Source organism: Hoplias malabaricus, chromosome 8 (genome assembly GCF_029633855.1).
Source record: "Hoplias malabaricus isolate fHopMal1 chromosome 8, fHopMal1.hap1, whole genome shotgun sequence".
Taxonomy (NCBI): Eukaryota; Metazoa; Chordata; class Actinopteri; order Characiformes; family Erythrinidae; genus Hoplias; species Hoplias malabaricus.
This window is the reverse complement of record NC_089807.1, coordinates 17649805-17667921: the sequence shown is the minus strand read 5'-3', so window position 1 is coordinate 17667921 and position 18117 is coordinate 17649805. Positions and strand designations below refer to the sequence as shown.

The following is an 18117-nucleotide window of genomic DNA, read 5'->3' as shown; positions in this document are numbered from 1 at the left end:
TTACCTTACATTTACATTTAAGGCTATTTTAAGAAGTTGCTATTTTGGTGATACAAAGTTTTGATTGCAAACATCAACTGGACAGTAGAAATGCTGAGGGAGGCAGCAAGATTTCTGCTGCACTGACTCTTTCATGGTGAAGCTCTTGCTTGCACTACTGACTGACAAGTACACTCCGATCATTGACTAAGAGCTTTTCTCCAGCACAGTGTTGACCATGGAGAGAGGGAAGTAACATAAGGGTATACACACACACACACACACACACACACGCAGACACACAAAGAGTGAAAACAGGCATACACACAAAACCACAAACAGAAAAACAACTCATTACATATAAACAGTCATAGGCAATAAACACACAAAAAATAACTTCTAGCAAAGTGGTCAGCAGTGCATCATGGAAGTTGTGACATCACCAGCAGCTTTCTCTCCCTTTTTCCTGCACACACACAGCTTGGAGTTTGACACACAGTTTTCATGCTGCAAGATACAACAATATGTCAAAAACGTAGTAAACATACATTCATTCATTATCTGTAACCCTTATCCAGTTCAGGGTCACGGTGGGTCCAGAGCCTACCTGGAATCATAGGGCGCAAGGCGGGAATGCACCCTGGAGGGGGGCCATTGCTTCACAGGGCAACACACACCTTCACACATTCACTCACACACTCACACCTACAGACACTTTTGAGTCACCAATCCACCTACCAACGTGTGTTTTTGGACTGTGGGAGGAAACCGGAGCAACCGGAGGAAACCTGCACAGACTAGATTCAGGTCTGGGGAACGGGTAGACCAATCCATAGCATCAATGCCTTCATCATGCAGGAACTGCTGTCACACTTCAGCCACATGAGGCTTAGCATTGTCGTGCATCAGAAGGAACCCAGGGCCCACTGCACCAGCATATAGTCATATATGGCAGTCAGGGTACCTCTGGCTAGCACATGGAGGGCTTTGCAGCCCTCCAAAGAAATGCCTCCCCACACCATTACTGACCCACTGCCATACCGGTCATGCTGGAGGATGTTGCAGGCAGCAGAACATTCTCTACAGCGTCTCCAGACTTCAAACTTGTGGATGTTGAGCCCTCATACCACCCTCATGGAGTCTGTTTCTGACAGTTTGCGCAGAAACATGAATATTAGTAGCTTGCTGGAGGTCATTTTGCAGGGCTCTGGCACTGCTCCTCCTGTACCTCCTTGCATAAAGGAGCAGGTAGCAGCCCTGCTGCTAGGTTATTGCCCTCCTACGGTCCCCTCCACGTCTCCTGGTGTACTGGCCTGTCTCCTGGTGTCTTCTCCATGCTCTGGACACTGCTGACAGACACAGCAAACCTTCTTGCCACAGCTTGCATTTATGTGCCATCCTGGATGAGCTGCACCACCTGAGCAACTTTTGTGAGTGGCAGATACTGCCTCATGCTTCCTCTAGGGGTGAGAGCACTGATAAAATGCACAAGTGACCAAAACATCAGCCAGAAAGGATGACAACAGAGAAATGGTCTGTGGTCACCACCTACTGAAACACTCCTTTATGGGGGTTGTCTTGCTAGTTGCCTCTCATTTCTACCTGTTGTCTGTTCCATTTGCACAACAGCAGGTGAAATCTATTCACAATGTTGCTTCCTAACTGGACAGGTTGATTTCACAGAAGTGCGATTGACTTGGAGTTACATTGTGTTGTTTAAGTGTTCCCTTTATTATTTTAAGCAGTGTTTTATTATTATAATGTAGTATTCCTAATGGAGCTGGGAACTGAATCCTATATAACAGTGTGGAGTGCAGTGCTGTTATCAAAACACCATATTAACTACCAGTTCCAACTGTAAGAACAGCTTGTAAAAATCTCCATAATAAATAATGGAATGTAATAGGAAGCCCAGGAGCAGCTGCACATGAGGCTAAGCTCACCAAGCCCGGTACCAAGCATCAGCTATCACTGGGCTGTAGAGCAGTGAAACTTTGTTCTCTGGAATAAGGGAGTACCAACCGATACTTTATCATCCAAAAAGGAGGGTGATTCACTGTAGCGAATGTGAGAAAAAAAATCGCTTATTTGAAATCGCTATTTTGTTTTATAGCATTAAAGGACCAACACATTGGAACTCTTTCTACCCTCTGTTAAAACAAAATCATTCTAGGTATCTTCAGTGTGTCTTCATAAGCTGCAAGGGTCACACTTGTGGAGGTCATTCCAAATGACATTCCATGTCAATGTGGACAAAGAGGATACTGTAAGACAAGGCTGAATGTAAACAGTTTTGAAGAAACGTTTACTGAGCTTTCAGACCATGTTAGGTTTGTGTGTCCTGTGTATATTTGAAAACAGCTTGCAAAGAGTTTACTTTAAAAACAGCAAACTATGCTGCATTTTATTTTATTGAGGAACCAACTTGTCTGGTTTCTCAACTCTCAGTTTCTTTTTTGCCTGTCATGTGGGTTCCTAAGTATTATGTTGTTTGTGTAAATGTTAGATTGATGTTTTTGTTTCCTTCACAACAAGAGCTCTAAATGAACAAATTTTCTAGACACTAAATCCAAAAATATTCTCAGTATTAAGGTGAATAAATTTAATCTGAGTGCTATGAATAGCCATGGAATTATAATTTAAAATAATCTGCGTTTTCAGTCTGTTTGCAGGGCTGTTTGGCCATTTTGTCCAGTTATGTAATATGTAGAATACAATTTAATTAATTAATTACTTCATTCATTTATTCATTCATTGGTCATTAAACCATTCATACATTTTCTGTAACCATTTCATCTTGATCAGAGTCACTGTAGCCTACCTGGAATAATTCAAAATCTATTTTTCCAATTACATATCTGGTCCACAAGTATAAAGAAATGTGATCATTCATATATTTAGTAGATGTACAGTTATTTTGATTTTGACCCTTAAAGGAAGTTTGAAACATTGTGTTTTATATGAAAACATCCTTTCAATTACACTGGATAGACCCTATTTAGAAAAGTATCATTTTATAATTTTGTAAAACCACTCATTCATTGGGGTGGCTGAGTGTGAGTAGTAAGAATTAATTTTGAATTGTTGCATCAACTACACAAATAAATGGAATTTGTAGACAGTGTTTTTTTAAACTAAAATATAAATTCACTTTTTGTATCAAATCTGCAATCATTTTTTTATACACGGATTTCACTCATAAAAGAATGAGAAAACAGTAAGTTAAAAAAATTATAATAAAATCTAACCAGTGCTGGATTCACAGAGGTTCTGCTCATAGAGTGACTCCAAAACAAAACCAGTAATGTAGTTAATTCATTCATTAGTTAACTTTTTAGTATTAAGTAACCATTAGACCAGTCCCTCTTCCTTTTGGGGACAACTGCTTTGTATAATTATTTTATACTATTTATGAAAATATTTAGAAACAAAAGATTGAATTTCGCCACCTAGTGGACTGCTGTTACATCATCATCTGTCCCTCACCCCTGTACAAGAATGTCACTGTCACCTTTTGTCAGCCTTTCAGTTGAATTACCACCTTGTAAAAATGGAGAAACCTTACACTAAAGACATATTAAATGTTCACATTTTATCAAACTTCACATGTATATTCTACAAAATATAGGGTCCTATGAAGCAATTCCTTAGAGCACAGGTTTACAAAACTGGTTGTGGAGTACACCCCCGGACTTTAATATCAAGTAAGAAAAGGCATGTTAAAATGTGCAGGACAGGGGGGTTTTCCTTGACCATGTTCCGGAACCACTGCTTTAGAAGAACCACGCCTGTTCCCTAAAATCCTTTTAAAAAACCATTCTGTAAAGAACTGCTTATAACATTTATAACTTTTAAATTATACAATACATCCAAGTTAGGAGCTGTTACTGAATGTCTATTTTAAGACTATACACATTGTAAGGTATTTACAGAATCTTTACAGTCGTTCCAAATCCCCAAACTCCAAATCCAGCGTATAGTGGCTGAGAGAATGAGGTGTTAACCTTGTGGAGAAGAGTCATTGTGTCCGAGACACCATAAAATGCCAGTGTTCCAGCTTTGTGGTCCAAATACACTGCTATTTTGGAGGAAGTGGGCACTGTTACCATGGTGCTTTTGTTGTTGTGCATGAAGGAGTATTTGGACTCTGAGCAGTACAGACTCCAGGATTTATCGTTCCAGCCAAAGCTGCAGACGTTGTCATTGCCTTTTCTGCTCACACCCTTGTATGTCACAGCTATGTCAATCTCAGTACCGGACCAGTTCACCTCCCAGTAGTAACGGCCTCCAGACAAGCCCTCCCTGCAGAGGACCTGCTGCCAGTGGTCAAAGCGATCGGGATGGTCAGGGTAGTTCTTGGGGTCACTGCTCATCCGCACCATTGTATTCCCCTCAGAGAGGATTAGGTTAGGGTGAGTTGTCATGGGATCCAGAGAAAGGTGACAGGCATCTGTATACAGAACAGGATATAAAAAGCGTGCAGGATTTGAGGTAAAATGAGTTTATATATGTAATCCTTGTATAGAAGAGGTTGAATGCTTGAAGTGTCGCAGTCACACAGCTCCAGGGACCTGGAGGTTGTGGGTTCGATTCTCGCTCTGGGTGACTGTCTGTGAGGAGTTGGTGTATTCTCCCCGTGTCCGCGAGGGTTTCCTCCGGTTGCTCCGGTTTCCTCCCACAGTCCAAAAACACACGTTGCAGGTGGATTGGCGACTCGAAAGTGTCCGTAGGTGTGAGTGAATGTGTGTGTGTCTGTGTTGCCCTGTGAAGGACTGGCGTCCCCTCCAGGGTGTATTCCCGCCTTGCGCCCAATGATTCCAGGTAGGCTCTGGACCCACCGTGACCCTAAATTGGATAAGCGGTTACAGATAATGGATGGATGGATGGATGAATGCTTGAATGTGGTCATTTTAGGTGTACCCTTTGCTGAAACAGATGTTCATTTCAGGGCAAGAAAAGAAAAAATAATAGTTTCACAGTTTAATTTAATGTAATATGATATGAAAAGTAAGTGAACATGAATTCTAGCTGAACCTGAATTGTTACTGCCTGGACATGTCACAATACCACAACATTTCACTTTCATTTTTCAAATAGTTTCAAATTAACTGTAGGTAAGCAGATGAATGTGTAGTAAAATGGACTAATGGCAGTTAACATGAATCAGCCTGTAAACAGAATTTACATGGCTAAGATCTATCTGAGGCTACAGTGATGCCTTTGTGTTATTATTGAATTTTGCTCATGCTCAGGTAAGCTATATTTTCACTTCTTTTATATCCTGACGGTTATATTGCATTCAGATCTACCACTGGAACGAAAGCTTTTGCCTGCAAACCAGTTCTGAAAACTGGAACTACAGCTTCACGCATATTTACCTTTATTACAATGTGTAGTTATCATAATTTGAGGTTTGTAATCTTTGGTAACTGGGGTGTTTAAAGAAGCAATAAGTTTTAATACGTTATTTTTAACTGTGATGGGTTGAAAAAAAAAGTCTACTTACATTGTAAAAAATCTTCCCTTGTTTTGGGTTCCAGAATGTGCAGAATCTGAACTTCTCTTACTGTGAAGGATGGATAGTCACAAAAACAGTAAATGGAATAAGCCGAGTCCACTGATAACAACAGACATTTACAGAAATGTCTTATTTCACCCACCTGCAGATGAAATCTTGTTCAGTTCCTCCTTACTTACATCCTCTAACTGCACTTTAAGCTCTGAGATTGCTTTCTTTGCTTTATCAAAAGAATGCTGATGGGCTAGAGCCACTTTGGACAAGTCTTCATACCCTGAGGGTGCAGAGAGTGACTGCCAGCTCTGTGGTCAGAACAGAGATGGATTAGAAATAGCATTTAATGGTACTGTATTTACCATTAACTACACTTCTTATTCTTCCTTCGGCTGTTCCCGTCAGGGGCCGCCACAGTGGATCGTTCGATCCGCATTATCGATTTGGCACAGTTTTATGCCGGATGCCCTTCCTGACACAATCTTCCATATTTATCTGGGCTTTGGGACCTGCACCACAGCACAACGCATTTCAGTCACTAGGTTACCATTAACTATACTATATGTCTAAAAGTGTGTAGGCTCTTCTCGAAATGAGTGATTATTCTTAAATTAAGGTGCACCGATATATGTCACAGACCTTCAACAATATGCTACCAGCTTTTATCATTTCCACAGAAAAGCAGTGTCAAAAGAATGGGAAATGATTTGCACCCACAAAAGATGTATCTGTTATCACTAAAGTTTTTTGGGGCTGAATGCAAGAACATACTTAAAAAACTTTATAACCTCTAGTCTTCCAAGAAGATTAGAAACACTTACTTCAGCAAAACAGGACAAACTAACTAACTAACTTTTATGACCCTTCATTTCAAAAGAAATTTTGAAAGACCAGGTGTCCACCTACAATTGGTTATACAGTTTTTCCTGTAAAATCATATTTATGATTCTCATTATCTTCTTCATCGCATTCTTTTTTAATACATTTCATACAAAAACATTATCATTGAAAGATAGTTACAGTGAAATGTTTTGATGATCTCTGCTTTCTACCTGTAAGAAATGGATGTGATCATCAGAGTTGGAAAGTTTCTCCAGGTCATTGTGTTTCTTCTTCAGTAGTGTGATCTCTTCTTCCATTCGGCCCAGGTGTCGCTCAGCTTGAGTCATCAGCACCGTCTCTTGAGTTCGGACTGACTCCTTCACATCCATGTATCTCCTCTCCAGCGCTCGTATAAGCTCTGTAAAGATCCTCTCATTCTCATCCAGCACATTCTGAGACGAGTTCTGCCAGAAACCCACAGTGAAGTATTTAGAAGATCTACTGAGTTCATAAACTCTAGACACAATATGGCAGAGAGAAAGAAAACAATAGGTACAGGGCATCTCAGTCTATAAAAAGCCCACCTTTAAAGACTCTGTTGCCTGCCTCAGATCCTGCCACTTCTTCACTCTCTCCTCTATCTTCTGCTGAGAGGCCATCAGCTTAGCACCAAGCTGTTTCTGCAGGAGTGGAATATTTCAAATGCTTAAAACAATATTTCAGATCACAATTAACTGCAGTTTAAAGCTAGATAGCTAAAAGGTAATGGGAGCTTATAAGCAATGTGCTGTTGTTAAAAATATAGAAAAAGAAAGAAAAAACAATTAAACGAAAAATGATTAAATAATCAATCACTTGACTTAAGCCAGGGATGGAAATTGTGGACGTATGTTTTTTTGGTTGCTGTCTATTATTCCTAAAGCATAGCGGGTAATACCAGTGATCTCAGCAAAGCTGCCATGCTATGACAAGGACTCAAAGTGTTATTTATCTGAAGCACATGGGGACGCCCTTGTGGCATAGCCCCAAAACCTCAGAGATACTTGAGAAAGAACACTCTTTATAGTGCAGTTCCTAAGTAAGTGAGTAAGTGATTTAAAAAAAAACATTTCACAAGGTGTATATAAATAGAGTTCTTAGGCAAGACCTATAATATTACTCTTGAATGCCTGTTTTTAAATGATTAATTAAAATGATAATGGCTGGGTTGTTATGTACACATCATGTGGGGTTTTTTTTTGTTTGGTGACTTTTGATTAATTTAAATCATCTACAAGATTTTCACAGGTTTTATCAACATTTCATTTCCCAATTCATAACCTCTATGTAGGACTCACTCTGGAGAATATACTGGTTCATTTAGGCACTACATTCACAGCATATTAGTACAAAATAAATGAATGCAATCACTGGGAGTCTGGCAGTTCAAATGAACGATTCAAAGTTCAATTGAATGGATTCCATCACACAAACACAATGCTGGCCAATGTCCCTAGACTTCACAAGAATTTGAAGAATCTTCTGGTAAAGAAAAGTAGGGTAAAAGCATGATAAACACTTCGCTCACCTGCTTCTCTGTTCTCTCTGCTGCAGCCGAGACAATGTCATGTTTCTTGTGTTCTTCCATGATACACATAACACAGACACACGTCTGGTCGGAGCGGCAGAAGACCTCCAGCAGTTTGTCATGCTCAGCACAGATCTTTTCCCTCAGTTGTCCAGTCGCTGTGACCAGTTTGTGCTTCATCAGTGCTGGGTACTCATAGTGGGACTGCAGGTGGGTCTCACAGAAAGATGTCAGACATGTCAAACAGGACTTAACAGCCTTATTCTTCTTGGCCAGGCAAAAGTCACAAAGTACAACTCGTTGAGCATCCTGACTGCTGCTGGGCCTGGGGCTGCTGTATCTGTTGTAGGAATCAGTCTTCTTGGACTTCTCCAGTGTCCCATAGCGGCCCTGGTCAGCCGTAATACTTCGGCGAGACATTCTGTACTCTGTAAGAGAACTCCACAGAGTAAATCCACAGCTAAGCTTGGTGCCTGTTCTTTGGTTTCAATGAAACTTGTTGTGTCACAAGCTTTTTATGGGGGAATGTAAGCAATGAACCAGTTCTAGAATAAACCTGTATGCCTTGTTAGGGGAAAACACTGCAGAGGTGTGGCAGATGATGAAAGGTGTTTCAGGCACAACTAAGGGGGTGGAGTTTGAAAGTTTAGAAAAACATACCACAGTTGTAAAAACATTCTGAAACTGTGCAACTCCTACTGACCAAACGTTTTTTTTTTCATCTTCAAAATGCAGCCAAACTGGGAACTGAAGAAATGTCAAGACATACAAGATCTCTACAAATTACAGGGAACAATTTCCTGTGGAAGAAATACTGAATAAGGTTGCTTATTGCTGTATTAATTAATTTAATGTATTCAATGTGAGAGGTTATTACTAAAATTACTTTTAGCCCACTTTCTGTGGTAAAATGATATATAAATATGTCTGTGTCTTTGGTATTTTTAAAAATAATCTGGTGATCTTAAGATATAGATTAATAGTCCTTATATTCATTGAGAAGCATTAATAATAAAAATATCAGACATCCCTATTAAACCCTATAATAGGATTGATATAATGTAGCATATCTTGATGCATTTTTTCCTAACCCATTTACTATGAAATCTACTAACTATATAGAGTAATACGACACCAATCACATAAAAGGCAGACAAATATAAGATTAACGCTCACAATGTTATATAAAAGGGCAGCAAGGTGGTGTTTAAGTTAGCGTCGCTGTCACACAGCTCCAGGGTCCTGAAGTTCTTTGTTCAAGCACCACGTGAGGGTTTTGTGTGTTCTCCCGTGTTGGTATGACTTTGCTCCCACAGCCCATTAACACGTGTTGGTAGGTGGATTGGCTACTCAACAGTGTCCATAGGTGTGAGTGTGTGTTACTCTGCAAAGGACAGGTGCCCCCTCCAGGGTGTGTTCCCGTCTTGTGCCCAGTGATATAGGCTTCAGACCCACCGCAACTCTGAACTGGATAAGCAGTTACAATGAATTAATGATATTTCATTAACTTGGAACAAGACCAGTGACATGCAAAAAACTGAACATCAGAGGACAGGTCTGACATTTCTTCCTAACTACACAGTTAAACTAATGTGTATACATATATAAGGCATACACAGAAACATAATGAAATGGATAAAGTTCAATGTTTTCCAGTTAAAGTTTTTACTAGAACTGTATTTCCCAGCAACCTTTATTTTTAGTGTTTCCTTGAAGAAAACAAGGACATATGGTCATTCATGTGAGGCTTAATAATACCCCCTTGTGAAGCTGTCGTTAAATATAAACGTGAATGTGAGAAATAGCACTCGTATATCAATTCCTAACCATGAGTGAGTGAGTTACACAAAAGTTCCAGGTGTTTGACATGATAAAAACCTCAAAGTAATCTCCAATTTTCTCAAAGTAATTCAACTTCCAATTTTGAAATCTTCCCTGTAAACAAAGGCAGTAGAACTGGACAATAAACTACCATATTAAGCTACATCCAAACAAATGTTTTGTTGCTCTCTTAGTCCACACCATCCAGAGTTTCTTAAGCTAGAACTACCATCTGTAGATTAGTCATTCTTAGATCTACCAAGGCCCTTTGTTGCCCACATATTGTTATCACGTCTACCACACTGGAAAACAAGTGTTCTTTACACTGACTTGAAATAAAGTCTCCTTAAATCTCCCATTTCCATCCAAGTTACAATGTTACGGGTAAGTTCTTTGTTTGTTTTTAGATCGCTATGATATATCTTCCACAAAACACATAAATTCTTATTATATGGCCAGCAGAAAGACAATGACCTTAAAAAATATTTGCATCTCATTCATAATTTTCACTGCCTGTTTTCTTTTAAAGGCGGCACAGTGGTGCAGCAGGTAGTGTCGCAGTCACACAGCTCCAGGGACCTGGAGGCTGTGGGTTCGATTCCTGCTCCGGGTGACTGACTGTGAGGAGTTGGTGTGTTCTCCCAGTGTCCTCGTGGGTTTCCTCCCACAGCCCAAAAACACATGTTGGTAGGTGAATTGGTGACACAAATGTGTCCGTAGGTGCGAGTGTCTGTGTTGCCCTGTGAAGGACTGGCACATTCCAGGGTGTATTCCTGTCTTGTGCCCAATGATTCCAGGTAGGCTCTGGACCCACCGTGACCCTGAACTGGATAAGGGTTACAGATAATAAATGAATAAATGTTTTCTTTTAAATACCTATATTGTAGGCACAAATGTAGAATTACTTTTTTAATTTATAAACATTTTTATTTCAAATTGTAATAATTTTTTCAAAGCTCAGCCAAGACGATATCTGATGTGAATTTATTTTAAACTCTCTCCAGTTGTGTTTCATAAAAATATGTTACTAAGTCATTAAATCTGTGGGGTGGGCACATCTATTTCTCATCTTTTTTGTGTGAGAGAACAATCCAGAATATGTTTCTGATGAACCCCAAACATTTTTTTTACATTTTAACCCAGAGAGAATTTGAGATGGCATTCCTAAGACTGGGCCACCTCAAAATCAAATCACCATCAAGATCCATCACTTAAAGTTAAGGACACAAACACTGTGATTCAACTTTCCATGATGCACTTACAGCTATTAAGAGGCGATGACTTTACCTAATTTACAATTCTGCACCTGGATGACATCCCATTTTCCAGATTTTCCACAAGTTCATCCTACACCTAAGACTCATTTTTCAATGGAGTAGATCACAAACGCAACAGAAGAAAATTCTCGTTGTTCGTACACTATGTAAATATTCTAATTGAGCAGCTTTCACTTATATATGAAACGCAAATTGTGTGTGAGGAGTGGCATTCATTTAGTTGTCTTTAATCTACTAATCCTGCAGTTAATTTTGTTTTAGGAAGAGAGAGTTTATATATATATATAGTTTAGGACTGAGCTGGAGTGTATTTGGGATAAATTCTTAGCCTTGATATGATTGTGACCATCACCAAATGTTTAAAAATATTTTAACATCAAGAAAAATCCTAGGAGAATTAGATCTTACTACTGCAATTACCTTTTCGTAATCTCTTTGAAAGAACTGATGGATGAGCAGGTGTCCATAGCAGATACTGAGTCAATAATATCCTTAATAAAATGTCCTGGAAAAAGACAATCTGTTATACATTTCCAAGTGACATCACCTTACGCTGTAAACATTTTACTATGTGAATCTTTTCAAAGGCTAACATGAAAATGTTGAGTGTAGTAAAATGTGCATTCATAAACATGCTCGCTGATTTACGTTATTGAAATGCAAAACTCACCTGTCCATAAAACACTTCATTGAATTTATATATACATATATATCAAATATACCACGTGGTAAACATATCCTTCAGGATAAACCGACTGTGATCTGCTATATTTTAAACCACGTTAAAACAGAAGTCTTTTATTAAAGTACATAGCTTCATACTCATGTAATTCAAAGCACTGCCACAGCGGTACATAACAGCTCGGGCAATGTTTCACACATCCAGTCAGCATGGAGAACACAGCGCCACACAGCGGCAAATTCAGAACGCAACGCAGGACCAAAGCAGCCTGGAGTTTTATGACCTAGTCTTTTGACTGTATACTACGCCAAATTATTTGGTGCTTTTGACTGTTCATTATCTGCTGTTATTAGGTTAAATTCATCCACTACAAAACTCAGGTGTTCATAATGACTGTAATAAAAGCTGCAGGTTTTCTGAACTTAAAACTGAACTATCTAATTTCAACTGAAACAAAAATGACAAATATTCACACCACAGATTATAATTCCAAACATGTTAAAGAAACCCACATCATGGAATGTTTCAAAAACAGATCAACATTACTTTAACTCAACCAAGAATCAGGTAAACAGATAGTCAAGAACCTTTATTTATCCATGTGTGCCACTCCAAGATGGGGAAGAGACATGGAAAAAGATCTGACCACTTAAGATTGTGATCAAATTATGAATCAATGGCATTGTGTAACTTCTCATTTTAAACCTTTAGTTATTCTACAATGAGGCCAGCGGGCAGGGAAATTAAAAGACAGCAGTAACAGTGTAAACATATGTTCATATACAGAGAGGCAAAACAAGTTACCTGAAGTCAAAGTAAAATATGTTGGTTAGTATGTAAAGGAACAAAAGGGAGTAGAAGCCAATTTTTTTTTTCTTTTTCCTTTTTCCTATTACAGCTCAACATACATTTCTACACAGCATGCATTAAGGCACCTATCTAACACAATGAATAAGCCTATGCTATGTGTTTAAGCACAACTGTTTGTCAAATGAAAAAACAAAATAATAAAAAGGAAAACAATTCAACAATGTTCACTCCCATAAAAAGTGTTCCTTTCATGTCCCTTTCAGATTACCCAAACCATTTTAAAAAAATACATCCATTTGTAAAAGAGACTTTCCATACACAGAACTGTAAGTAGAAAGCGCATATTTACGGAGTTTTGATAAACTGAATCAAGAGCGAGCTATATAATTTTATTTGTATGGATAAGTATACAATCTATTACACTAACTTTCAATATTTTGCTGCATGTGTCCAGAATACAAGTTAACTATAAGCTATATATATAGATGACAATTAGTTTTATAGCTGTGGCAAGGAATTGATGTAAATATGCACAATTTACTTATTACTATCAAGGTGGAGTACCCAAAGAAGAGGAAAAAAATGCTTAGAACTTTAGACCAAATTACACCATTTTAGACTACAAATTGATTTCTATACTCCCAATTTAGGTGTTCAAATCAGTCAGTAAGTCAGCCAAGTGGAAGATTGAAAGGCAGAACAATTTCTCCATTTACCCAACACTCAAAAGGGCCTACGAAATTCCTTGCTTCTTATTTTTGAATTTACGTGAACAATGCAGCAGAAAAGGAAAAAAAAAAAAAAAAACTTAATATTTAGAACTGCACACTACTCACCTATACACATGTACATATATATATTTAAAAAAAAAAGAAATCAACATTATTTACAAATGATATCAGCTTCTGAACAGCCCATAAAGATGGTATTGGTAAAGATACAAAGTTTGGGGAGTGACTGGGGGAGTCAAAATCTGCTTTACTTGGTCACCAATTATGTCTAAAACCCACAGAGTCGAACAAAAGTACATCCTACGATGCACTTGACAATTTTGCCAACTACCCACTAACGGCAAGTGTGCTGTTAAAAACATAACTGGCCCAAGTCACCGAGCAGAAAATTGCTACACATTTGTCTACATTATCATATAGGAGTCAAATTAAAAACAGCAAGCTCTGTATGCAGATTTGGCAGATCACTATTAGCTCAAATGTCAATCATTCTGCTTATTGAAGTACATTGCTCTTAAAAGGTGAAGTACTTAACCAAAACCTTCATTTCAACATATAATCAAGAATTTCTGGTTCCTGGTCCATATTAAATTTTACATTTCCTTACATTTTATATGTTCTGAAGACAAATTCACATAGCCTGAAACTAAGCTGGGGCATATTGTAAAATACTTCCAAAACTTTTGTTGCAAGCTCACTGATCAATATGACTTCTGTGATGCCTGGACAGAGAAGAAGAATGATTGAAACCTTTGCCACACTGAGAACACCTGTATGGTTTCTCACTCTGCAGAATTCTTTGTTTCAAGATGGTAGTATGAGGGAATCCTTTTCCTGATGGAATAGCACTATAAGAGGACTTCTCATCCAAATGAACACGCTGGTGCCTTGCAAGAGAAGAGGAATGATTAAACCTCTTGCCACAGTGGGCACAGGTGTATGTTTTCCCATCAGAATGAGTTCTCTGGTGCCTAGACAGTGATGATGAATGATTGAAGCTCTTCTCACAGTGGTTGCAGCTGTATGGCTTTTCACCAGTGTGCATTCCTCTCTTCATAGGAGTATCAAAGGGGAACTCCTTGTCTGGCTGGGGGTACATTTTGGCTTCTAGATGGACCTTGTGATGTCTTGACAGAGATGAAGAGTGATTAAAACCTTTGTCACACTGAGAGCATCGGTAGGGTTTACCACCCTGGTGAACAAGCTGGTGCTTCTTCAGGTGGCGTTTCCTCACAAAGCTCTTCCTGCACTGGTTGCACTTGTAGGGCTTCTCACCAGAGTGAATTCGCTGATGTTCTCTCAAAGTGGCTGCTGCAGCAAAACATTTGCCACACTGGCCACATCTATGTGGCTTGTCACCGGAATGAGTCTTCTGATGCTGTTTCAAATTAGACGAAGTTGCAAAGCCTTTACCACACTGTGGGCAAGTAAATGGCTTCTCCTGAGCATGCAGCTCCTGATGTTTCTTTAGATGACGTCTGCGAACAAAGCTCTTTCTACACTGGCTGCATTTGTAGGGCTTGTCATCGGAATGCATTTTCATATGCTCTCTGAGAGTGATGGCTGCAGCAAAGCTTTTACCACATTCAGAGCACCTGTGTGGCTTTTCAGGAGAGTGCATCATCTGGTGAGGTTTCAGGTTGAATGCATCAATGACTCCTTTACCAACCAAATCCACACCAGTGGGAACATAGCTTTTCTCTTTCATATGGATCTTCATATGCCCTCTCAGACTAGCTTCTATAGCAAAGCTCTCCCCACAGTGAACACAGATGTAAGGGTTTGTTGCTTTATGTATTTCAAAGTGTTGGTGCAGATCACTCATGCTCCCGAATATCTCTCCACACTCATTGCATTGTAGGCCGTGAGCTTCATGAATGATAACACCATTCTCTGATTCCACTGTAAGCTCTCCTCCATGGTCTGATTCTACTTTAATCACATGCTCTGCACCAGCTCCACCCATCTCTGCCTTCAACAACACTTCACCAAGCAGGGCCTCATTGCCCTTCATGTCTGCCCCACCAAAATAGTGTGGGTCATGATGTATGTCAGATTTTGTATAGTCATGATCCGTCTCCGTCACTGCATCAACACAGGTAACAGCCCCCAGATCTCCATGAATGGCTTCCAGATCAAGTCTCTTGTCCTCTTGAGTCATGATTTCCGTCTCTGCTGCATAATGCAAGTCACCAACTTGGTGTGCTATAACACACTCAGACCCGAGTGTGTCAAGGCCCGGCGTGTCACACTCAGTCTCTGACTCCGCCATCAGGACGCACTCCAGCCTGACGACTTCCGTTTTTAAGGTTGGGTGAAGTTTAGCGTTGCTCAGAGAGCACCGCTAACACAAAATAAAAGATGTTTGAGGCTTTTAGCCTGAGTCAGGAGTTTTCTTGCCTGTTGAAGACAACAATTTACAAATAAGATCATACGTCACAGCAAACATGACAATCACATTGTCAAATTTAATACCTCACTAAGCCTAAACAGACTGATAAGATTTTACACCACTTTCTTAATGTCAGTACAAACGGAGGCTTAATGTTGTTGTACATGCAAAACTCTAAATTTTAGCATACTTCTTGACCAATAGGCTAACAACTTAACTATTCACAAGATGTGTAAAGAAAATGAAAAGTACCAAAAGGTACTGCTGACAGAGACAACACACACATATCTATCTATATATATATATATATATACATATCTATCTATCTATCTATCTATCTATATATATATATATATATATATATATATATATATATATATATATATATATATATATATATATATATATAGCACCGACTTGCCACATCTATAGTGCTTGTCACAGATACGCCTATCTGGCTATTGCCATTAAGCTAGTTAGCAAATTTCTGTATTGCTAAAATCTGGCTAGTGTTAGCCAATGGTCAGTAAATTTATGGCTAGGTATACCTGTGAAAAAGTTTACACATTACTCAGTGAATGCAAAATGTGTAAAATATTATCCAATATCCAGCAAGGGTTTGATGGTTGTAGCACATAAGTTGTCTAAATGATATGACTTCAGAACCTACAATATCTTACTATATAGTGATTGTAAACACTGCCGTTCTGTTGTTGGCTAAGTTAGCTGGCTAAATAGCTTGCTAGTTAGCTTCATGAAGCATACAATATCAGCTAACTAGCTGGCTAACTAGCAATTTGGCTAGTGCAATAGATGCACAGTACCATTACATGTTAATTTATGACTAATTTATGATTTAATTCTTGTTAACTAGTCCGGTATAAGCTGAATGAGCGTCCATCTCATGGACGCTTACTCAGCCTGGTGGCAGAACAACGCCGCCTTTAGCGGTGGGCATCTTGTGCGATTGAGGCAGGAACAGCTAACTAGCTCTAAAATGGCCGCCGCTAGCTTCCGCCCTTCTGAGGCATGTAGCCACGCAGTTAGGCGAATACACACCGCGGCGCCGCGGGCGAAATCACCCCACGGGCATCGCGCAGTACACGGAGAGCGGAGATATTCGCTACGTAACCGAACTATACCCAGTGTTTATATAAAAATTAGTAACGAGTGTAGCGTTTAGGCTGAAAAGGTATGGCTACCAAAATGGCTAACCTTGGCTGAGCGCTGAGCGAAAAGCCCGGGAAAGGCGGCCCCCATCTTACATAACCGGCCGTGCGCTGCTTCATCCGCAGCAACGGTCAAAATTGAAACCTTAAGACAGAAATAATTACTTGTAAAACCGAAAAAAATAGTAGATGGCGCTACTAGCGGTGCGGGTACCGCTAGCTAACGACGTGGTTTCTTTTAGCGGGTTCTTAGCTGTGTGAAACAACATGGCCTGCTGTCGAGCTAAAGGGAACCTCGCTAAGCTACGAGCTGCCCACCGCCATTGCTACACAACAAGAGCTTAGTGACGTGCTCAGGTTTTACTGCTGCCACACGAACGAAACTGTGATCAAACGCCAATTTACAGCAGATGTCGAAATAAATAAGTTGTATTGAATCAAAACGAATAAAAGTATAATGGAACGGGACGCTTATCTTAAAATAGCGTTATCCTTATAGCACGCTAGCTAGCCAAAAAGGCTAGACCGTAAATTGAAATCTGAAACGGTGGATTAATCACGTAATCCATCCCTCCGCGGTTTGAACACACACAAAAAAATCACTGTAGCCGACCTGTTCGTCCTTGGGGCGATCTCCAGAGCGCACCACAAGGACCGTTGTTTCGCGGGGATTACACAAACCCACGGCCTCGGGATGCTGCGCTTGCGTCTGCTCTGCTGCGGTCTGCTCTCCGTCTCTCTCTCTTTCTCTCCCTTTTTCCGAGTGTGTACGCGCTGGCGCCTCTGAGCTTCTGGCGCCAAGTGTGTTTAAGCGCATGAGCAAAAGGAAAAGTCTTCAACAAAACGAACGCACGGCTGCCATCTACCGCCTCGGCGCATGAACACGACCAGTAAAGCACAAAACAAAACAAAGCCTGATTCCAATATGGGGGTATTCACTTTGCATGAGTATTTAATTTAGCCAGATAGCCTAAGCCAAGACAGTCTAATAGAGCAAAAAACTGTGGAACTTTTATATGGGAAAATCCTCAGCTGTAACATTTCTGGCTACCTGAGAATTACTGTATTTTCACAACTGTCCAAATGGCTCCAGGAAATGCCACGACTCATTATCTTGTTTGTAAAACATGGTGTCTCTGTGAAATCTTAGTCAAATATTAATGAGCTGACTCCCAGCCCCTTGGCATGATAGTGTAACACCTGATTGTCAGTGTGGTCAGATTAAGGCTAAAACTCCAGTTCTTTCCTAGTTCCCACACAATGTGTAGATAATTCAATGGCTCACTTGAAATGTAAAACAGGTTCATGTGAATTGAATGTTGAATGCTTTACACTGAACGATCACTGGATTAGGA

General features: G+C 39.7%; 2 protein-coding genes across 2 annotated transcripts; both read right to left on the bottom strand.

Annotated features, from left to right (window-relative positions):
• Positions 1-2521: 2521 nt before the first annotated feature.
• On the bottom strand, positions 2522-8497 carry LOC136705841 (tripartite motif-containing protein 16-like). The gene is made up of 6 exons (XM_066679638.1): positions 7881-8497; positions 6898-6993; positions 6544-6777; positions 5640-5799; positions 5486-5545; positions 2522-4429 (listed from the first exon to the last, which is right to left on the bottom strand). The coding sequence occupies exons 1-6, from the start codon at positions 8298-8300 to the stop codon at positions 3906-3908; spliced, it is 1494 nt and encodes a 497-aa protein (XP_066535735.1). The 5' UTR covers positions 8301-8497; the 3' UTR covers positions 2522-3905.
• Positions 8498-11778: 3281 nt separating this feature from the next.
• Positions 11779-17540, bottom strand: si:ch211-198a12.6 (uncharacterized protein LOC563253 homolog). Its single transcript, XM_066679843.1, has 2 exons — positions 17376-17540; positions 11779-15601 (listed from the first exon to the last, which is right to left on the bottom strand). The coding sequence occupies exon 2, from the start codon at positions 15471-15473 to the stop codon at positions 13896-13898; it is 1578 nt and encodes a 525-aa protein (XP_066535940.1). The 5' UTR covers positions 15474-15601; positions 17376-17540; the 3' UTR covers positions 11779-13895.
• Positions 17541-18117: the final 577 nt, after the last annotated feature.